This window comes from Motacilla alba, chromosome 6 (genome assembly GCF_015832195.1).
Source record: "Motacilla alba alba isolate MOTALB_02 chromosome 6, Motacilla_alba_V1.0_pri, whole genome shotgun sequence".
In the NCBI taxonomy this organism is placed as follows: Eukaryota; Metazoa; Chordata; class Aves; order Passeriformes; family Motacillidae; genus Motacilla; species Motacilla alba.
Genome location: NC_052021.1, coordinates 15,849,453 through 15,872,994, shown reverse-complemented (window position 1 = coordinate 15,872,994; position 23,542 = coordinate 15,849,453). Strand labels below are relative to the sequence as shown.

General features: G+C 41.7%; 1 protein-coding gene across 3 annotated transcripts; it reads right to left on the bottom strand.

The window, feature by feature from the left end:
- Positions 1 to 1,662: 1,662 nt before the first annotated feature.
- MYOZ1 (myozenin 1) lies at positions 1,663 to 17,393 on the bottom strand. Of its 3 annotated transcripts, XM_038141372.1 has the most exons (6): positions 17,207 to 17,393; positions 14,968 to 15,069; positions 13,829 to 14,010; positions 5,152 to 5,386; positions 3,064 to 3,223; positions 1,994 to 2,231 (listed from the first exon to the last, which is right to left on the bottom strand). In XM_038141372.1, exons 2-6 carry the CDS (start codon positions 15,041 to 15,043, stop codon positions 2,000 to 2,002), a joined length of 885 nt encoding a protein of 294 aa, XP_037997300.1. In that variant the 5' UTR covers positions 15,044 to 15,069; positions 17,207 to 17,393; the 3' UTR covers positions 1,994 to 1,999. The 3 variants fall into 3 exon arrangements, with proteins under 3 accessions (XP_037997303.1, XP_037997302.1, XP_037997300.1); XM_038141375.1 differs by lacking the exon at positions 14,968 to 15,069 and having other exon boundaries at positions 1,663 to 2,231; positions 17,207 to 17,371; XM_038141374.1 differs by lacking the exon at positions 17,207 to 17,393 and having other exon boundaries at positions 1,663 to 2,231; positions 14,968 to 15,043.
- Positions 17,394 to 23,542: the final 6,149 nt, after the last annotated feature.

The following is a 23,542-nucleotide window of genomic DNA, read 5'->3' as shown; positions in this document are numbered from 1 at the left end:
ACCCTGAGTGCAGCCCTTCCTTGACCTGACTAACCTCATCTGAGACCTTCACCCCAGTTATGGCCCAGAAATCTCTTTTAAGCTCAGAGCCAGTCCTGGGTGACTGTGATGTTGTTGAGGTGCTGGCCTGCACTCTTGTCTCCTGGGTGGACCTCAGACCTGTGCTGTGACTGTCTGGGGCAAGCCCCCCTCAGAGCAGCCAGTCCGCTCTGCACCTTGACATTCCTTAACTGGCCCATGACCTGGAATACCTGCTGCTGAAAATAGATGGTGACATATGGCTACCAAACGATCTTGTTTCTGCTACTCCTGACATATTTACCATGAAAGCATAATATATTTCACTTTTTAAAAAAATCATGTAATTCTACATTGTAGTAGGATAAAATCTGTGTCAGAAAAGGGGAGGCAATAAATGGCTTATTTATTAGGACAATATTTTGCTTAATGTCACCTTGTTTTCTCTGAAATTTCCTCTGAATTTCTCAATTTCTAGCTTTGTCATTGTGGACTGAATTCTTGCATCAAAGTACTTTTGAACTGAAAAAGAAATCCATCCTCCTTAATTACAATGCAATTGAAAAGCTAGATTGATTTAAAATATTAGAAAACAGCAACTTTACCTCCAAACAGGGCTCAAACAGAGTTTTTTTCATTTTTGTTGAAATTGTTCTCCAGATCAAAGTAGCACCTTAATATTTTTAAATTTAGTCACAGAACTGAGTTATGGATACCTCTTAATAATATAATAGGATATATAATAAATGTTCTTTAGCCATTGCTAGAGAACATTTAGCAATGCTTATTATTAGCATAATTTTAAAGAGATCTCACAGTAGTCCTGTCAGTAGCTTTATAGAGGCATGTAATAAAGCCAACCACATAACTATCCCAACAGGATAAAAATCAAATACATGGTTGCCGGAATTTCTTGACAAGGAGGAAAAACTCCTAAATTAGAAGTACTTCAGTGGAAGCTGTCCCCATGAATAAGCTGTTCAGCCCTGCTTACAGGAGGAAATGTTGAGGCACCAGAACAGAATTCCAAACCAGTCTCCAAGCAGGAATTCTTTAGTGGTTTTCCACAGCACGTGCCATTCTTCCTATTTGTCTGGCATTGCTGAAGCTGTTGCAAGAAATGGAATAGAATTTCATGATGTGTACTTGAATAAATAATGCACTGTGGTAGGTGTCTAATGAGCTCTGTTGTTATTAAAGCATTTGTTTTCTTGCTCTGTCACTATGGGCAAGCCATCTTACTTGGGTGTGCCTCTGTTGCTTCCCAACCTATTAACTTTATGTTCGCTGTAAAAAAATAGAACAAAAAAAAAAGAACCTGCTTAAGCTGTCACCTAGTTTATACTCTGGAGAACTGGGGGATCTTAGCTGACAGTGAAATACTTTAAGCTGTTTGTTTTGCTGACAGGCTGACTTGCTATTTAATTTCTGATGTTGTTCTAATTTCCTCTCAAAGTCATTATCCTTCCCCATCACTTTGGCAGTATTTTTGCAAGTCACCTGGATGTATCTTATGACCATCCCCGTTAGTCCTTGATCTTTTGTCCCAGGATAATAGTCTCATTGTGAGATTGAAACTTTTGTTTCAATTTGCTAATCCCCAAATTCTTTCAGCAGCACTTTTTAAGGAGAAAACACAAAAGCTGTTTTTCGTCTTGGTGTTTTATTTTTTGTTAACACATGACAAAACAGGTTTATTATCAATCAGACAGGCAGCATGTAGCATTGCTAAACAGGAAAACACTTCCTTAGTCTTGGCCTCTTATGTGCTGCTGAATAAAAAGCTCCTCTTCCTCAAACTGTGTCTGATTTAGATTAACAATATAGTGAAGAGAAGTTTAGAACCTGCTTGGGACTTGTCTTGGCTACAGGCAAAAGAAAGAAAGAGCTGACAGAGCTAGAGTTGCACTTTTCCGCTCCTTACTATCAACTTGCATATAGAAAGGGCTGAGAAAAAAGGGAAGGTCTTGGCAGTGGGGATTTACAACTCTTCTGTTTCACCACTCATTGGCACATTGACTGCAGTCTGGTACTCTGAGAAGTCTCCTGAAGGCATCCAAGGTATTGGGGTTCTGTTGAAGGAGGGTCTTTTGCTGAAATTTTGATTATATATCATGAGAGATTCTGGGAGCAAAGGGCAGATATCAAACTGAGGCACTTTGAAGGTCATCCGTTTGGCTGCTTTTTCAAAACCCCCGTAAGGCATGGCAGTCCTGGCAAAGGGGAATAGGTGGGGTTAGCAAACAGAGCATAGGTAAACAACGGGATTTATAAAATAAATAGTCAAAGTTATGAGGATTCTAAACTGTGCTACTCTTGCAGTCGGCCAGCAAATCCTTCATGAGAATATAGATGTATCCATTGCCCATGTACTAAAAATTATGTAAACACTAACATATGCTGCTGTGCACTTCCTTCACCCTTGTTGCATCAATCTCCATCAAACCATCCACCTTTTACACCTGTTAGTTTTCTGTACATGTAGCAGGCAGAGGCTGCATTATTGCAGAAATGACTGGGATGTGGATTTGTTTCGTTACTGATGTTCTGAGGCTATGGAGGTGGTTGGCAAAATTGTATAGAGAGGTTAACAAAAAATTGTTGCTGCCCTAGAAATATTTGTCAAACTTTTAGTGCTTATCAGAAACAGCAGAAACATCCTAATTTGTATATGAAGTGCTGTGAAGTATATGGCTGCTGATCATAAGTATTTTTCATGACCTCTTGAACTTCAAAGGGTTCCAGTAAAAAACAGTGGCAATCTACATCTCCTGGTCAAATGGGGAGAGAAAGAGAGCCAATTAGGATTAAAGTCCTCTTATCCAACAGCATTGGTTTTCTGTGCATAATCTGAATTAAAATCTCTAGCTCTTAATGTATTTCATCTTTGTACTCTTCCAAACATTTCATCCACTGGAGACTGTGCTAAGCAAAATGACATGCAGCTAAAACTTATTTACAGTGCACAAGACAGGAGGGCTATGGTCAGCATTATTGTGTTTTCTCTTGCTAAACAAACTGCATTGAACATCTACAAAGACTTACCGGTTAAAAGACTTGTAGTGGGGGAAATCGGCTTTGGGGCTGTATGACAGTAAGTCCGTGGAGAACTGACTTTTGTCCTCAGGGCTGATACCCATCGCTCTTTCCCAAGGAGAAATATAAGTTTTAAATATAGTAACCTTTTTGCCTCCTGACTTCCCATCTGTAAACAGAGGAAGGTAAAGCAGTCTAGTTAGATGGCACTCTGCTTTGTGCTTCTGTATTCTGCTACTGAAGTTGAAGCAGCAGCTGTGTTTCCAGATTCTGTAATTCCTACATTAATACGAGCTTTTATGGTTAGATTTCTGTTTTAAAAAGATGATCATACACCACTTCTGTTCTTGTCCACAAAAGCAGATAGTACCATAATCTAAGAGCCACTCATCCAGGAATTTGCATTAAAGCATGTATTTGGAATTTTTCATTCTTCTTTTTGGTAGCTTATATAGAAAGAACCTGAGTCACCTCATCATCTCTTCCACTAACAGGAGGGAAGCTTTATATGAGGAAGGATGCAAATAATTTCTTCATTTACTTTTCTTTATTTTCTGTCAGATCATAGCAGACATCACATGGCATTTTCTTTGTGATTACATGAACAGACATTCATCTTTTTCCCCTTCTGAACTGGGATGTTAGAGACAAGTCTGTCTCAGTCACCTCAGGATGGCTCAAAGCAGTTTGCAAATATTATGTGGTATCTCACTTGATATTAAAATCCTATCAGTGACTAGAGCTGCACTTTGTTGTAAAGTCAGACACTTGATTGCTAGAAATTTTAGGTTAGCTTCTAGCTGCACCATTAAGCAAATGAGATTAGACAAGACATTTCATTCTGCATTTCCCTTCCCTTCCCTTCCCTTCCCTTCCCTTCCCTTCCCTTCCCTTCCCTTCCCTTCCCTTCCCCAGCTCTGTGTATAATAACACCTTGCTAGTAAGAGTAGAAGTTTTGTATTGATATGTAGCACACTTACAATACTTTCATCCTTCATAAACCTTAAAACTCCTGAGCAATGATATCTAATTAGCTTGATTAGGGCAGATGAGAATAATAGATTAATGGAGAGAGACATTCTGATGCTTTCATGGTGCTACATTTTGTGTAGAAAACAAATCCTTATGGAGTTAATGGCAAAGAATGAACACTACTATCTGAATCTTTCATCTTTATCACACCTCCTTTGTCTGTCTTGCTTATTTCAAACCATGCCAAGTCCTGGGGTTCCCTGCTTCCAGAGAATTGCAGACATTTGCAAGAATCTCATTTCCATTAAAAAAAAACCACAATTACTCCCCCTTTTTTGTGATATAAAATGCACATTACTACAGAATGTAAATGAAAATACTTGGATTTTACAAGTCATTCATTTGGTTACTCAAGGCAGTTATTCCTGGTTCCCAAGCAAATTTGATTATTAAAAAAATTTTAATCTATAGGGGTTAAAGTGATGATTTCATCTGCTGATTTATTTTTATACTAGGTATTTGTTTCTAGAGATTTCTGGCCAAACTAATCAGAGGATAAAACCAGGCAAAATTTAAATTGAATTTAAACTATTTTTACTCATAAAGATATTGCCTCAGTGGCCCAGTGGTGGTTACAAGATAACTTTTTGAAATATTGCTGTTCCTTTCTGAAGATTATCCAAAAAATGTCTTTGTTTTTGTAGAAGCTTTGATTTGAAATCAGGGCTCAGATATTCAAGTGTGATATTCAGATCAGACTGCTGATCTAAAGCAGCCTCTCCAGTAGTGGACAGTGTGAAACCCTTGAAAGGAAGGAGTGCCACACTGGCAGGGCATAGCTGTACTGGCCTACTGCTCGACCAGCCTCAGGAGCTCAGCAGTTAAGCTTCCTGTCATTTCTGTCGTCCTGTCAAGGAAGGTATTTCTGCTTCCTGCCTGTGGTTGAGCAACATAGAAGCATACAAACAAAACCATCAAACTAAAAGCAGTTCAACTCTTCCAGGCTTTACACTGGAGCTTTGTTTGGAAGAACCAAGGAGTTAGAATAATTTGCTTTTCCTTAAGAGTAGGCTTGGCATGTGGTCTGATAGCTTTAGTTTCTTATTCTTGCAGAGAGATACTTGCCTTTGTCAGTACCATTGCCTCCTTCTCCACCAGTTCCAGATGATTTCCCTGCATGCTCCCCTTCTCCATCTGTAGCTCCTGCTCTGCTTCCAGGCCTGGGAGGGACCCCGGGCTGCTGCTGCGTACTGGAGCCGTGCTGTCCAGCTGCCGTTCCTCCAACCATCCGCCCATGGGCGTAGCCATGAGCATCTTCCCCATAGCTCCCTCCTGGTGGGATGAACTTCTGAAAGTGATCCTAGGGGAGAGAAAAGAGTGTGGTTGAATCTCTGTTACAGGACATGGTGTATTCCTGTTTGTAGGGCTGGGTCCCAGAATGTGAACTCCTGTGTCTGTGTGATCTGACCAGTTGTGTGTCTCTGTTACAAAGCCAGTGGCAGAACTTCATGTGAGTTTTTCCCTTTATTCAGTATAGCAGCAACTGTGGAACAGCAGAAGTGGCAATGGAAGCACACTCACCTCATAGTCATTTTACTTGATATGGGTGTTGTTGTCCCCAACAATTATGACTATGAAATAGAGGAGGAGGGGAAAGGAAATTAAGCTTTTGCCAGAGCAGGTAGAAGTCCAAACAGAGATAACATTGGCTAATAATCTGTGGGAAAGCAAGCTGGACAAGAAAGTGTTTTCATGTCAAAGTTAATATAACCCCAGCTCAATTACAGTGTGGGAATTAAGTGTTACAGGGCACCAGAGCAGCAGGGTATCTGTGACAACACAAAAGTCAGGGAGATATCTGCCTTTTTGCCTGTTTTCCATATATATAGTACCATTGAAGATCTATATGAAGGTCTGCTTGGGGAGGAGTATTTACTTGTTGAGAAAAACTGAAGAAATAGCAGCCTGGGAAAACAGAACATACTTCCTGGAGACCACAGGAGGGAAATGACAAAAAGGAAGAATTTTGTTTGTAGCAATATGTGAATTAGCAACCCAAATCTAACCAGTGACAGGGTAAGAAAGAAAGAAAGTTGTATCCATCAATAAAATTAGGTTGGTCTTATTTTGCATACCATTCACTCTTCCTTGGTCAGGCTAGAAGGCACAATCTCTGCAGTACATAGTAAAAGAGCAAACAATCCATTTATTCACCATATGGGGTATATTTTGGCACAATATCCTGTCTTTGCACAGAGAAACTTGTGTGGAATAGAAACTGATATAGTATGTTTAGAAAAATGTTTCACATATTGGTCATAAATGACATCAAAACTTGACTCCTATCAGACTTAAAAAGGTATCTCTTATGTAGTACAGCCCACACAGCTATATAATACAAGTAACCTGGGTTATATATCACATATAGTCTTTCCTGTTGGACTCGGAGATTAGCTATTAGATACACAAAGATGCAACAAATACACATGAATGACACTGAATGAATCTGTGGTTCCTCAGACTGCAATTCTACCTGTATAAATTAATCTCAGGCAGCCTCAGAGATAGCTCTCAAAGGGTTAAGGCTTTCTCAGGGCTCTTACACCTAGCACAGTTTAACAAAAAGAAGCTTTCCAGGCTGTAAACAGGCTTCCAAGGCCAGCTGTTCAGTCAGCTAAAAATAGTCGAGAAGTGAAAACCCCACAAGGCTCAAGGCAGAATTAGCTAACCCTCTGCTCCCTGTGTCTCCCACAACAGTGTCCAGGGTTTCACAGCAGGTCACCAGGCTGCAACCCAGGCAGGCAGCCAGCTGCAGTCTGAAGTGGCAGAGCTGGTGCCCCCAGGGCCTTTAGGGACTGTCTGTCCTTCTAGCTGCAGGGAATTCCCTTTTTAGGAACACAGGAGATAATGTTCCCGTGAATGTCAGGAAGCACTGAGAGGGGAGAGGATTGTGAGCATTAAGCTGTACACCGAAGCCAACTGGGCAATCTGCTCAATTATGCATGGCAGCTATGTAGCTGTAAAAAGCTAAACTGAAAAAAGGTATTTTGAGGGTTAGGGGTCAGAATGAGTTTATTTTCAAAATGTTAATATATATATGCAAGGGTAGTGCTTCTACAGATTTGCTCACTACTTTCAAAACAGAATTTGCATCTGTTTTCCTTCAAATTTCACCCATGCTGTGTGCCCTTTCTAAGAATTACATGCTTATTTCTCCTTTCCTGTGGTTACTTACATGCCTCTCCAGCAAGAGAAAAAAAACCCCCAAAGCATCAGCATAACATGAGCTGCAGTAAAATGGACTGTTCTGTTTCTGCTCACAGCAGTTATTGACGTGACTAGGGAGGGGCATCATTGTCATCTGGTGTTATTTTAAATTGCAGTATTATCACTAAGTAGGAATGAAGTTTCTCTAGAACAGAAGGTCTGTATCAGGAAAGCCACTCCTAAATCTTATTTAGCTGCAAATTAAATTAGTTTGATTTGCCTTAAGCTGGTTCATCACTCTTCATGGGCCTACTGAGAAAACATCTGATCTGCTAAAAGCAGGCAACTCCATTCATACAGGAAAGACATTTTCCATGCAACACCCCAGTTTACCCACCTGCTAGAACAAAAATATAATTTTCTTTAGTTTTGGTCACCATAATTGTTTGTCTTAGCTCAAATTAACATGAAGCAAAGGGAAAATAATCTTTTTGAAAGATTTTCCAAGACAGTGGAGCTCAGGAATGACAGCCTCAAGCAGGAGTCTCAACATAGTCAAGGCTGCATAGGTACAGCTTTGTCTCCAGTACTTAGAGCACACCTCTGGTCAGAGTTTTAGAGTGGAGTTTTAGAGTTTTGGAGCTCACACTTGAGGAGACTGCATGTCTTGGGCAACTGCTAACAGCATGTGGAACTTTTTTATATGTGCATATTCACATCATAAACCCAGCCTCTCAGTTAGTATTGATTGACTGTGTTGGTGGGAGTTCCAGGAGGGAAGTCCAGGCATGTCAGTTGAGATGGCTGACAACCTTCTCCTGTTGGGTCTGGGGACAGATCCCATGGCTCCTCCTGTCTGTGCATTGTTGGAGGTAGTGGATATTATCAGTCCCAGGGCATCCCTAAATCCACTCTAATAAGAGAACACTTGTTGCAAGTTCACGTGATGGATCTCCTGAGTTGGCTGAACAAATTGGGCTCATGTCTTTGAAGTCCTTAGTGCTAGCAAGCGTCTGCTCTTGCAGGCTGAGTGCTTAGATGGACAAATTCTGAATTCTCTAGAGCATGTGCCTAATAAAAACTAGATAATGAAAGATGATCCAACTAATGGAGCTGAGATCTCTATGTATCTGAAGGCCCTGACGTCACTGCAGGCAGTCCCCAGGAGAGACACTGTGTGCTCCCCTTCAGCTCCTTGCCGTGCCCTAAAGAAAATGATTGAGGCCACCAAATGTGTTTCTATTTCCACCTCACTGATAAAGAGCTCCCCAAATGTTTGATGCCTATGTAGTTACTAACACTTCTGAAGTTACTGGACTGCGTCTCCGTGGCAGCCACTCAAATGCTCCTTGATGATGGGATGGGAGATTTAAAATTCAGACACTTGGAGAGTCTCATAGACTGCCTGCTGTTTTTATCAAAGCGTGGGCCTCAGTCCTTCATTTGGAATTGCATAGCCTTAAACCTATGACTCATTTTTTAAAAAAAGGTGAAAATAAGAAGCTGTAGAAGCATCTTACTTTTTTTTAAACTTGCTACCCTGAGAGGCACAGTAGATTGAGCTCCTGCTTTCTATTTCCAGGTCCATTTCTGACTTGCTGTGTAATCTTAGACAAAATATTTTTTGCCTCTGTGCCTGAATTTACCCATCTAAATAACAGGAATTTTTATCTAATGCTACCCAAAATTAGATAGATCTTATTTGTATATTTTATATCATCTTTGCCACATTTTCTTTGTGGATGAAAGAAATTGTGTTTCAGAATTTTGATCCAGAGTTTTCTCACAGTGCTCCAACAAATTGGAGCACTGTGGAAAATAAAAGGCTCTTTTTTTTCTGTTTTTTTCTGTTACTCTGTTTTTTCCATTCCAGTCACTTCTTGAATAAGAATGCATCAGACTCCATGTTCACTCTTACACAGCTTTGGGTATGGTGGGACCTCTCGGTCCTCTGCACCAATCCAGCTCCAGTGCAGCAAGGCTCATTTTGTCAGAGAAGTTACAATCTCACCCAGCTCGCTCCACTTAGGTCATAACCTGAGAATTGTATCTTAGCCTGCAATTATCCTGTAATGTTTGTTCAAGAGGTTTAACATTCTATGCAGAACAGAACTCCTAGAAAAGTTATTTTCCTAACATCTCCCCTTTAACCTTGCCTCCACTGATCTTGATTGACATTCATCCAAGTACGTTAAGGGGCATACAGAGCCATCAGTGCATGCTCTGTAGTAAACCAAGCAGCTGCATGACAACATTTCTCCATTGTTGTTTTCCTTCAGACACTGTATCATGCCTGGCTATTCATCATGTAGGATCTCTGGGGCAGGTTGGTGGTGTATACTGCTGTCTGCTGTGAAGCATCACTTTTGGTTTGTAGCATAATCACTTCCATTTTCTTCCTGCTGCTTCTGCCTTCTCTGAGTTCTTGTCCAGCACTGAAAAGAGTACTAACTCCTGCCATTATCCAGAAGAGCAGTAATCCAATTCTTTAGACTTCTTAGATTTTGTTTCACAGTTGGTATCAGCTTAAAAGGGACCTCTTGACCTGAAGTCCAGCAGAAATTGCCAACACATCTTAGTTTGTTTTCATACAAGCTTTGCCATGACAGGAAGCTTCATTTATTTTAACTTGTGGATGAGTGTAAGAAAGCACCAAGGGGGGATTTTGGTTATGGGTTGGTGTGGTTTTTGAGGTACTACTGTTCATAATTGTCTATTCAGATATTGGTTATTTTACCTTCCTAATTGTTTTAAGATCTGATAATAAAACATTCAAAGGAGAGGAGAAAAAGGAAGGTCTCCTACATGTAATCCGAATCAAGCCACAGGTTTTGACTAGCAGAAGGACCATATTTAAGGATTCTTACTGGAAGAAAGACAGAGTAATGGCAACATCCAAGACACATAACTATGGCTTTGTTTTCAGTTTCCCCTTAATGCCTGCCAGCTAGGTATTAAAAAGTTTCCACTTGATGACAGCAAGCTCTTACACTGAGGTTCACAAGCAGAGGTGGGATGTTGAAAGGAGTTAGGGCAATAATGAGTGAGGCTGCAGGGCTAAGAAATACTGTTTCACATGATCTTAATGTGTTTAAGGCCAAACAAAATTAGCATTATGAAGGAATCGTCTGTGAACTGCTGATCTATTAACTGCTGAACAGTGAAGTGGGATTTGGGAGATCCAAAGACAAGACTGAGACCCTATCTATGATTTTGGGTGACTCATTAATCTACCCCATTTTTCAGTTTCATTGTTAAAAAATAAATGTAGTAATTTCCCTCATTCTCTAGTTGGCCAGGGGATACAGTAATAGAGCACACAGCAAGATAGGATTTCATTGTGGTCTTTAGTCAGTAATAAATTATATCTTGCAGCTCCACAATGAAGTTGAAAATATCCTCTGAGACATGGAGAAAATCACAGTTCCTGTGGGTGGCACAGCCTGGGGTGAGGAGAAGAAATCCTACATCTGATTTACTAGAGAGGGCTCAGAAGAGCCCAGCTTTTCCAGCACAGCACCAAACAAGGAGGATGTTGCCCAAATTCTCCCTGTTTGGCAGGATATTGATGTCAAACTCACCCCTCCCTAAAACCTTCCCCTTGTCCTGTATATTTACAAGCAGAGAGAGTCACAGTATTGAAAACAGCTCTACAGTAGGTAGTGCATTTCATTTTACTCATGTTAGGAATGGTCAGTCCTTTTGACTGGGGGTTTAGCCACCATTTGCCTTTAACTGGATGGGTAGAGCTGCAGCAGTGACAGGGAGTGACAGGTTTTCACTTTTGCATGGAGCTGTCTGACATTCATGTGCACACAGAATATACGTTTCCTCTGCTACAGGTAAGGAGAGGGATCTGATTGTCCATTGTGGCTATTTGGCTGGAGGAAAAGAAGGAGGAGAGAAGCAGAAGGGTGGGTCAATGACACATGACTGCTGAGATCTTCTCCCTTGTGTGGAAGGTTTATGGCTACAGCACAGGCTATTCTGGAACCCCTTATATGGTTTGGATTTATTTTTAATAATCTTTCTCTTTGTGCATTTTTACATTACATTATCTTGCTGGTAAATTTATTTTGTGGGAAAGAAACAGTCCATACTCCATCCCAGACCTGCCTTGCCCTGCTTTCGTAAGCGTGTCCTGAGAATATTTTAAGACAAGACAGCTAAGAAATCTGTGATACAAAAGCAGAAAACACACACCACCAGCTTCAAATTCCTTCACCGTCCCACAGCCTCAAAGACACAAGAACTTCTTTGGGATGGGGAGCAAAGGACATGGAAGGAATTGGGAGAGGGAAGTAACTGTGTGTAGCAGTAGAACTTCTGACTCTGCCATTATCTTCCTCGCACAGTTATCTTTTGTTTAAGCTTTCTTTTCTGCATGTGCCTTTGAGCAGATAGAGTAGCAAGAAAGGAAAAGAAAACAAAACTAATCAGATACTGCAACCAAAAGGGCTTTTTGATGAGAGTTATTTGGTGCTAAGGTCAGGCGCTGTCCTGATGGTTTGGAAGATAACAGACTACAGATCTGTTGCCTTTACCTGCTCAAGAGCACCCAGCTCTCCGTGACAATGACACGGTTGCTGTGTTTGCTCAGCTTTTCTTAATGGTCTGACTGCAGCAAAGCTGCTCACTCGTGCTGCCTGCCGCCATGAGAACAGCTACCCGCAAAGGCAGTGGATGCAAGCAGCGAGCTCTGGAGCAGCCAGAAAACAGTAACATTTATGTTTTGATCTTGCTAAACTGACCCCAAGCGAGGGCTGTAGGCAGACCGAAGTCTTCCTGCACTGACCAATGGAGTTTTGTTATCTGTTGTTTCTCCATGGATGTGGAGAGAAGACCTGTAAGCGAATCATGGAGGATTTTAAGCAGAATGCCAGCTGGTTTGGAGACCATGCCATGTAGGTTCTCCTACAGCAAAGCAACCAAGAAAATCCTAGCTTTTTAGAGTATTTTCTAACCCCTAACAACATTTCCCCATGGCCCAGGATCTTAACAGCCATGCTGAAAGATCTTGGGAGCAGATGTGTTCTTACAAAAGGGAGAGATTCATTACAGAAGGAGTATGGAGTGAAAGGCACAGATTAATAAACAAAGTAGGAAAAAGCTGCTAACAAAAGAGAAGCAATTGTCATCAGCATTTGTAATGATAGTCATGAAGTGACTGTGCATGTCCAGTCTTGAGTCAGTTTGTCACAACTTTTTTGTTTTGGATTGTTCTGATTGGACATTCTTTGGTGACACCCTCAAATTTTTGACACTTTGGACTCTAGCCTTTTTATTCCATCAGTTTATTATTTTCTCACTTCTCACTGCATCAGATTCTCACACACAAACTTGGCCCTCATATGTTTTAGGAACTCTGAGATTGCTGAGTATTTATGAAAACAGCATGAATTTCTCTGGGATATTCATCTGTGGAGTTCAAAGTTCAATATACCATTCATTCCCACATTCTTTCTAGGAGATAACTCACTGAAGAAATGAACTACCTGAAGCACAAAGACACGAAGAAACTGACCAAAGTTTAACATCATGGGATATACTTTTCATATCTCTGGTCTGTCATTCCTCATCTGTAATCTTACTGTTTAATTTTAACTTTTTTTTTTTGTCAGGCATCTTTCCACATTCTGATTTTTAAGTTGGCATTTCTAGAAGTGAACTGCAGATATTTTCTCTGTTTCTGAAAACATCAGAGTGCTAAAAGGTAGTGTGTTTTTGTTTGGCAAAACAGTTTCTTCAACTTAAATTAACTTTTATTGTTTTCCTTGAGTTTCCTTGGACTGGAAAATAGGTGTCATAAAGGGATAAAATGTCACCAAACCAACTTTAAAGAATATCAGAAGATGAGATGGTACATCAAAATGCATATGAACATTTTCTATTTGTTTTACTGAATTCTGATAATCATGTGAATAGAGAGTTTCATTTGTAAAAGTTTAGATGTCTTCAAAAGACTTTACACCTGCAACTAGCTGTAGAAAGGAGTTTAAATAACAGTACTAATGCAGGGGAAAGGGAAAAGAAAATGAATTTCTGTATTTATATACCATATCTGAAAGGAAAATGTTTTAGAGGAAAACAAACTGGGCTTCTAGAAAATTAACTGAAAATATTTCAGAGTCAGGTTAGAGGTTTCACTTGTGGAACTTGCAGATACGAGCAAAGGACTCTGTTCAGCAGAAAGCTTAAAAGTATCCTATACTAAAAATAGCACTGGTCTACTGGAGCTGGATGGATCATTGCCATCATGCAAAGAAGAAATGGAATGGGTACAAAACCAATTAGCCCTGCCCTGAGTTCTGAACACTTGCCAAACATGCAGCCTTCCTTCATCACTCAGTACTGAATTTTGTCATGCTTCTGTATGTGTGATACCAAATATTTGCTAGAGGAGACTAATGCTGCTGCCAAAAGGAAATAAAACTTCTGTATTTATGTAATTTTGTTTTCTTCTTTCACTGCTTTGCTAGTAGACCCTTCCTACCCCCTGCCCACACACATTAGAACAGAAGAGAGCTTGGGCACACTCCATTCCTGTTTTCCCTGAGTGTATGGAGTAGCATTTTAGTCTTAATCTTCAACTTACCACAGAATTGTCAGTGAAGGCATCAGGGTTATTCTCGTAAATGAACTTCTCCACTCTTAGCTGACGTAATTTGAACATCTTGGATCCTTTGTTAGTGAGGAGAGAAAGCTCTTCTAGCATCACATCTCTGGGGATGCTGATCTTCTTCCCCAGGTTCAGCTTGGACACCTCTTGTGGCATAGCTACAAAACATATACAGTGGGACACTTTAGGAAGCACTCTGGTCTATGTAATTTGTCTGTTGCTTCCTAGTGTCGGTAGTGACTTCAAGCACCCAAATTATCTTCTAAATTAAGATTTTAGGACATCATCTATGCACCAAGTTTTTACATTGAAGACACTTTGGATATAGATCTTTGGTATTTACTCTGGACTGCAATCAAGGCAAATCTGCAGAGAGAAGTTGCATAGGGGTGGAGCTAGATGAGTGTCTGCCACATCTGAGGCATCTCAGTCAGTGCAGCAGGATTTCTTGGCACTGCTTCAAGTAAGTACTTTTCCAAACCTCTAAAACCTTCCTCATGCTGTCAAAAGTAAAGAAAACATAAGGACATTGCACTTATTTAAAAGTTACCCTACCCAATACACACATATTCTGTAGAAAGAAAAATGTTCCAGGTTATATTCTTCCTGCTCTATTAACTTCCCTAAGAGATCTTGTCTTTTTCAGCTGATGAGTGCTGGGATCAAAGAAACTCTCACACAGAGAGAAAACTAGCATGAAACAAAGGTTGCAAGAGAGAGAACTACATAGAATATATCTAGGCACTGCAATATTGACCCCTGTAACATATCATGGTTTCTGTCCATTTACACTGGTGTGCATCCAAATTAATGCTGCAGGAGAATATGAGTTTGCAGAGTGCAATCTCAGTTGACTTTTGGCCTGAGTGTGTGCAATGCTTTTCAGCTGTAAGATAGAAAATGTGACGTGGTTGAAGGCTGGGCTTCAGTAAAATTTGTGGCTTCAGTAAAATTTGCCTCCAGTAAAATTTGTGGCTTCAGTAAAATTTGCCTCCTGGTATGTTCACTGCATGTCTTGCTTTGGGAGTTCAGTTAGGCAAGGTGTGAAATTTTAAAGGCCGAGATTCAGGTTGAAATCCAAACAATTTCTACATGTGCAGTTTTGCGTATCTTACCTTCATGTGTCAGCTTCCCAATGAGTTTAGTGGACTTTTTCCTTTTAACAGGAGCAGGAGTCCCTGCAAGGGGCATTCCCACAAAGGGTTCTCTGCTTTGCTCTAAACACACAAGGAAATGGAGAATGAAACACTGGAAATGTATTTCTTGCCTCTCTTCTAGTTGCCATCTACAGGTAAAAGATACACAGCCTTCCTTTCACACACAGGTTTTTTTCTATCCCTTCCCCATGCTGGAAGCTAGGGGAAGCTAGCCTTCCCCAAGGCTGGAGCTAGTGGAAGGTATCATCCCGTACAGGATATCATCAGCAGGCCATTCTGGGGCTCTCTGGAGACTCAGCATTCTGACAAAATATGGTAGCAGATCCCAGCAGAAGCATTGCCAAGGTGCCCTATAGCACTCTTCCAAAAGAGGCAATTTAATTGCAGCAAGGCAGTCTCTCAGAATCCCCATGAGCTGTAAGGATACTCTGCTATTATCTTGTGCTGCAGTAACAGGATGTCACTTGGAAAATTTGCTCTATGATGCAATGTTATAACAACATGCAGTTATCATTAGATGGTGATATGTATTTTTGGATAAAGATGCCAGGTCTGTCCATGAGTTATGTGGAGCACTTTGCATCACGTGAGTTCTGGTTTGGATATTTTGACAGTCCTTTTAGAATTAGAATAGGTAGTCAGAAAGTCACCAGACTTCAAGTATGGAAGGGAAAAAAAAGGAAACAAAATTCCAAGTAGTTCTGTCTTTTATGACTGCTACTGTTTTGTTACAGAAGGGCTGGAGGAGGAAGGCACAGGAAAACATGTTAAAGTTGTTCACTCAATTTGTTTGAAGTCACTTGCATCTGTATCTTATGTATTGATCTTATCCGATACCATTTTGAAGGGGGAAAGAGGAGAAGAGGCAGATTTCTTCTGGTACAGTATTCCCCATCTCTGTCCCCAGATAGGATGAGAGATCTGAACTGCAAAACCAGGGAAAATCAGGAGCAATCTCAGCAATTCCATTTCAGGCAGCTTTTGAGAGTCCTTTTTAGGGATTATTACACATAATGTAAGTAGAGCAAATGTCTTGCCTTAGCTTCAGCACCGTCCCTGCCCAAACAACAGCGTAGAGGGGACAGATCCCCACCTGATATAATGCAATACAATACAAGGAAAAATGGGCAAAGACCCATTGGCTTCAGCTGCAGCAATAACTATCTCCTCTGTCCTTGTGATTCTTTGTACTTTACTTGCCTAAGATTTCAGAACTGGAAAACTTTGAACTGTGAGTTATATTTTAAAACTAGCAAGCAAACAGCTGTAACTGGAAGTTTGCACACTAGTCTTCTGATCAAGACATTTTTATCTCCTGTGTATTCTGAAGTATCATTCCACCATTACTTCTTTTGCAACATAATTTTATGTGATGGAATTGCGATAACTGTTTAAAGAAGCCCAGCCACAGCAAAACAGTGCCAATCACATTGGCAGATACTCCCTTGGATTAGTTTTTCTTTCAGATTTGCAAGTTTTTCCTTTTACTGAGATGCTGCCTGTGTAGTTCACATCATAAACGAGCCCATCCTGGGGTATTCCCAAAGCAAGTGTGAGCAGGTGCAGCCATGACGCACACGCTGCACATTCTCTTTAAGCAGCCAGACATCTGCTTGGCTGTATAAAAGAAGCAGGCCCTGCTTGACAGGAAAGGGGCAATGCTGCCAGGAAATAGCAGTGGTGAGAGGTTATGGCCCATCTGATGGGTCCTAAAACTTGCAAAACAGAGAGAAATCGTCTGTGTGCCGCAAGCATGGATTTCCTGGGGCAAGGCAGAAAGGGACAGCCACGGTGGAAAGCTGTGCTCCTTACACGAATTCCCAAGCAGCAGTGAGGACAAGTCTATCACATTCTGCTGTCCTTTTTTACTAATTCAGCAGGACTGAAGATTGAAAAACCCACTGCATGCAGTTGGTCTAGCATAAGGAAAGGGACAGCAGTCTCTCACTATGGACAGGGTCCAGAGTTACACGGTACTACTGCTCTTTCAGCCCTCCCAGAAGCTGCTGGAGCCTCAAACCCCATTCTCCTCACTATGTCATACATAAAGCCGGGGCTTTTCTCCCTCAGCTCTGTCTTCTTGTTCAATTCCTCTGTCTTTTTGTGCATTGATCTTTGCAGCAGTTGTTGGTGCTGCAAGCCAAACCAGTCTTTACATCTCCAGCACCTGCACTATTTTGCTGCCCAGTCAACTCACCTCAGGCTTGCAGTGCCAGGCTCAGACCAGCTCACACACCTGCCCCAGAGCTCAGCAGTGGCTGCTTCCTCCCAGCCTGTCTCTGGGTGCTGCCTGGGGAGGCTTGTCCAGCAGCCCCCCTCTCCCAGGGTGCCTGGGTGCAGGGAAGCTCTGCCCAGCACAAAGTGCTGATGCAGAGTGCTGTGAATTTGACTCCTGAAGGCTGCTCGCACAGGCATCCTGCGGTTATTAATAGCCAAAGGCCCAGAGGGCAGAGTCTCAGATAGCACTGCTGCCATCCCTGAGGAGAGGAAAAGAAAAGGTTGCACCTCAGGTCTCCTGCAGTCACCGTCTCAATGTCCAGGAAGACCAGGCACTCCATAGGCGGCTCACTTCTTCCTCCTCTTTGTTCAAACAAACATGCAGTTCCTTTTCCTCCTCCTATTGCTTTTTGATGCAATTCATAAAATCTTCTCAATATCCTGTTTGTCAGTAATGCCTCAAAAGCTATCTTGGGTCTTGCTCTGTCTTACACCCTCCTTCTGCCCCTTCTTAATCAGTCATCCCAGTGTCCTCTCGGCTGTCACACATATCTCCTGAAATGCTTCAGAAAATACAGAGGCAAAATAATAGTATGCATAAAACAAGAGGTAGTAGGGAAAACCACAAAGTCTAGATAGCTATTTACAGAATTCTAGGAAGTAGGTATTTAATATGTATGGGAAACCCAACTGAACCAAAGAGCGAGGAAATAAATTTCCTGATTAATGACAGAAATAGGGTTGATAGTCTGCATTTGGTGCAGCTTTGTACATTCAAGTAACTCCCCTTAACTCCTTCATTATGAGGCAACTCTCCCTCTTTTTCCTGCTTAGCCAATTGGGTTCTGGTTGTAGGATGAAGAAAACATATCTCATTTTACTGGAGTACTCAAAGATGAACATACCTTTCAGTTTCTGAATAAGGCAAAAATCCTCCAGAAAACATTGTCTTACTATTTCACATTGGAAGATTGAATCCCTAGTGGATCAAAATCAAGCTGTCCATTGAATAATCCTAGAGTCTAGTGAGGAGAAAAAAAACCAAAACACAATTGTGATTATAATAGAAAATCATTTGCACAGAGAAGTGCAAGCAAAGTTGATATCCAGGGCATAGCCACTTTCCTTTTTCCCTAGACTTTGCTGCTGTTTTTTCCTGCACCAAATGCATATAAAACTTTGCAGGGTGATAACTGGGTTGGAACGTGTTAATCCCCAGTACTGTTAAGAAGGTCCTGTAGAAGACTGCTGTAAACTTCATATGGGCAATAGGAAAACAGCTTTTTTATCCTGCTTGGAATTAGGGCACATATGGCATTCTCCTGGCCTAAAGTTTCCCATTTTCCTCTTGCTTGCATCCATATAACCACGATGTGTACCTTGCATTGTGCCTATTTCACAGCTCTGATTCTCCCTCTCTTATATCTATTGTAACACCATGATGTACGCTTTCCACTGCCCCCGAGAGCACTGCATCCTTCACTGAGCTGGGATGAGACAGCAGAGTGATGTCCAGCCCAGATCCTGCCCTCACACTCCCATGCCAGTGATTCAGGAGCAAATCCCTGGAGCAGTTCCAGTGTAAAAGAAGCACAATTAAACTGTAAACACCCACTGCCTGCTCTGGGCACCATCACAGAGCTTCATGCCTGGTGAAGGCATTTACATCTGCACAAAGCTGGAGGGTGTCAAATGCTACTGTCACAGCTGACCATCTGTCCACACGTCACACCCACTCTGCACGAGTGCAGGTGGCCATAGAGGAGCGGGTCTCTCGGTGCTGCCAAGCCCTGCTCACTGCAGATTGTACGAGGAGGAGTGTTTTTTCTCACCATGCTAATTCTTCTGGATTGGTTTAGCACCGTGCTTGACATTTGGCCAGAGTGCCCAGTGTCTGCTGTAACGTCCAGTTGTGCTCCTGGAGATGCTGCTCTCCTACTCAAATTCCTGTGCTGTAAATACTCATTCATCCTTCATCAAGGGACACACTGCCTGCCACAAGGTGGTGGCATATGGAGGGACAGGGAGAACAAACATGATGTGCTGCTTTATTTTTTAAAATCAGAGCCCTTTGCCTCTCCTTTCCCAAAGGCATGAGGTAGAGTTACATCTAAATTTAAGAAGTTTCTAGCTCCATTTTGATAATCATCTCAGAAATTAATATGATTTTTATCATTGGGTGAGAAGCTGAGAAATGCAGCTACCATTATATGGCACCTTTTTGCGGTAACTAGGCTGATGCTAAGCTCTGCCTCCTCTCTACTTGCTTCCAGCAGCTGTTTTCAGACCATTCTATAGCTGTTGTTTTATTTCTCCAGTCATCTCCTGGGCCTTCCCGAGCACAAATTACACCTTAGGGGAACAGTTTGTGCCATCTGGATATCATGTGGCACCTGATGGATTTTGAGGCATGGTGTAGCTCCAAAAGATGATGTAGCAGGGAAGTATGGGATTGCTCTTCCCTGTCACATCACATGGTGCACCTCTGCTTCCTCCCACCCCAGGCAGCTGCATAGAGAGAGAGAGAAGCTGAGCATGCTGGAAGGGAGCAGAGTGCCCCATGGTAATTGGAAATGAGCAGGAAACAGATGTGTTTCTTTATAAGTCCCTCTTATAAAACTCAAGAGAGACTAGGGAAAAGCAATAGCAAGAAGAAGGCATGTCTAGCATGGTGTGTGAGGCTCTCAATCAGACTGTGAGCAGGCATGCCCTGCAGTTAGGACCAGGAACAAGGCACTGACAGTTCAGGATGAGCCAGCTCCAGGAGACAAGAGCCTGCTGTGGATCCCCAGCCCAAAGGGCAAGAGGCAGGCAGGGTCAGGGTCAGGGTCAAGGATCTGAAAATCTGAAGTCCAGATTTAAAGAATGATGGGAACTATGGTCTGATGGGAACAAAGCACATGTTTGCCTAGTCAAGGTGTCAAGTATACATATACCAGTCGAGAAATAGGACCTAAGAGTACATCTGGAAGGAACTGAATGGATCCTGAGCCCTGAACCTATTAGTATGGCACCAGGATTTATAGGGTGATTTGTATAAAGCACTCTTGTGTCTGACACTTGAACACCACGACACACCTGAAACTGAGATTCTTACCTCTTACTCTACCTTCAAATAAAATTATATGTCTTTATTTTCAGTTTCCCCACTGAGAACTAAATCCTGCTCATTTCTCCTTTCTAGAAACAGTTTCTCCTGAGACATAGGAATGTCTAGTTCACAAGCCTATAAATGTCAATTGTGGGTCTAGCTGAGACTTCACTTGTGTCCTGCCATGGTGCCAGGTTCAGCTGGTCAATGGCTTTTTTGCACTGGAATATTGTGCCAATCTTCTATCCCTGCCATAAATAATGCAATGAACTCAGAAGAAGATATCTATTATCTTACTGTTATCTTACTCATACTAGTCAATGCTAAGGGTTTTAAATCACTACAGGCTGTGCTTGAGGTGGTTTAGTTTTGTTTAGGGTGGAAGGGTTTACCTGGACCGTGGTGTGGTTTGGTGGCTAAATTCAATGCTTGCTTAAGTACATGGAATTTCCATTAATGCCAGTGGGGTAGTATATGTGCTGCCTGTAGGACTTTTCATCACTTCAGAGAGTTTATAATCATACAAGAAACTGTCTTTATTTCACTGTGACCACCTCCCTCTTTCCAAATATACCTTTTGTTTAAGACCTGAGGAACAGCCTAAACCAAGCTTTGCTTTCTCTCACATGTATGTTCAAAATTAATTTATTTTTGCTCTGCATTCTTGTACACCTAATTTCAAATGGTCTAACTTCAAGTTGTCAATGCCTACAAACTTATTTAAAGAGTAGCATATGAAATCTGCCTTATTATGCTGCTAGATGGATACAAGCAGTACCTCAGTGAAGCATCAGCAGCAGACCTGCATCCAGAGCACATTTTGATCATGTAGAAGTCAGGAAAACATCAGTCTTCACCACTTTAATTTTTCCAAGATGGAGAATTAAACCTTGCCCTTGCTCTTCTTTTTCCCTGATGCCCAGGACTGATCTTTGTTGAAAGTATTCATAAACAGCAGATTCCAACATGATTCAATCTGTTCTGAAAAAAAAAAAAAAAAGTTGCAAAACTCTTGATTTGGCAATTTTTTCCTGGTTATTGTTATGGTGATGATGATGATGAAATAAATATAATTTTTTGTTATTGTAAAATATTTCATGTGTTCTTAACCTGTTCCATTTTACACAGACATCAGGGAGACTTGTAGCACTAAAATAGGAGAAATAATAAATGCAAGGCTTTTTTCTGCCACTGAGTGGGCTTAATGCATGACAAGACATAGGACTGGGACAGAAATATGTAGGATTTGACCACAGAACTGGAGTGTGTGTGGAAATAGCTGCCGTTCTCGCGGTGTGTTACTTGCTGGGCAGCCTGTTTGTCTGCATGACCCAGGAATCCCCTCCAAGCTGCAGCAAGCCCCTGGCTGCCAAAACTCTCTGGTATGAGCCTGACCTTCTCCTCTGGTATGTGGGACTGAGCAGCACCATATGTGAACGTCAAAAGAGGACAGATTAGGATGAAAGGACTTCCTAAGATTTTAAACCCTCCAGACTTAGCGCCACATCAGGCGAACGCCACAAGCCCAGGTAACTCAGAGCGGAGCAGTGGCAACATCTAGTGGCCGCTGAAGCTGTAGGTCCGAACTGTCGGGGAACAGCCTTGTCTTTCCTGTGTGCCACGCTTCCCTGCTGGGCTCTTTGCTGCGCATTCTCCTTCCATCGGGTATGGTTGTTTGGGGGTAGATATCTCCACTAGGCACCTTACTATTTTCTGTTTTAAACTTCTCTCTACGATGAGTACTGAAGGCCAGGTTAATCCCTAGGCTGCTACATAGCTGTTTAGTAATCCTTTGGTTTGGCAGGCTCCTGTTCCACCTTTCCAAGTCTGTTTGTCTGGCTCCTTCTGACATGATCTGCTCTGAGAGGAAATGACTCTCACTTGAGAAGGTTGTAGAGGTTAACAGGGAATTTAATTAAGAGCCCTAGATACAGCAACCATCCTGCAATGTGTCAAACCATCTGGAGTAGCTCATAATCCTACTATGTCAGATTTATTAAGCAAAACAAGATGCAGTCCTAATCTGCAGCCTGTGCATCTGTACACTCACTTTTCTGGGAGCTGTGCTTCTGGTTGGACAGAAGCTTAGGTTTGGCATCAGCAAACACTGCTGCCCCTTTCTGCATTTTCTGATGGCAAGTCAATCAGAAATATGCTGGATAGTCCTACAACCTACTTCCAGACCACTGCAAAAGGAAGCCCTCCTTGCAATTAATCTGACAAACATCCTCAAAATTATACTTGGGCAAATGTCCAGAGCCTGCAGTCTAATCCTATAGCTGATCCCAGAGTCTTCTGCAGTGCTTAGGATTTGCTATCTGTGAGTGAGGTATGTCTGGGAAAGGCAACCTGCTAACACTTGTCCTAAACTGAACACAATGAACCTCTCACGACCCAGAAACTGAGTAGACTTTAACATGAATTGGGTTAAGTTTAGAGTTAGAGTTAGATTTGGAGCCTGGGAATACAATGGGATATATTTGATTTTCTGACTGACTTGTTTTTCTAGTATCTTGGCTAATATTAAGTTGAATTGTTCAATGCAAGTTTCTATTTGGATTTATCAGAGCTGACCAACTTCCACTGATACTGGATTTACAAGCAGAGGGTAGGGTTTAGGTTAGAACAGGCTGAGGGGCAGTGATGGGGCAGGCCAGCTCAGGCTGGTCCACAAGTGTCTTCAACCTGTCAGTGAGTGAGTGCTTTATAGTCTGTAGTTCCAAAGTTTTGGATCTCACTTAAGTTTTCTGCTTGCATGGGGCTTTTTTAATGTATAGAGGCTTTAGGTCCAACCTAGGTGTTTTTATTTCTAAGACATCCCATCCTTTTTTGAACTCTTTATATTCTCTTGCCCTTAGCAGTTTGTAGTAGGTAATGGTAAATGCATGTGCTGTACACATAGCAATTCCTCCTGGGTGCCAAGCAAAGAAAGTGACAAAATGCCACACGTAAAGTGCATATCACAAGTTTATTTCTCTGCACAAACAAATAGAAAGTGATTGTAAATTGGAAAAAAAAAAAAGACAAAACAGAAAAGGAAAAAAAGATGTTTCCATAAACAAAGATGCCAACTCTGTTCATCTGGGGTCACATCTTTCACCAGACAGAGCACTGCTTCTGGGCTCCCATTTTCAGAGCACTGATGGGTCTCTTCTAGGAAAAGGGTTTAGTAGGGGTGCTGGATATTACAGCAGAAAGGGAGCATATTCTTTATGAGGAACAATC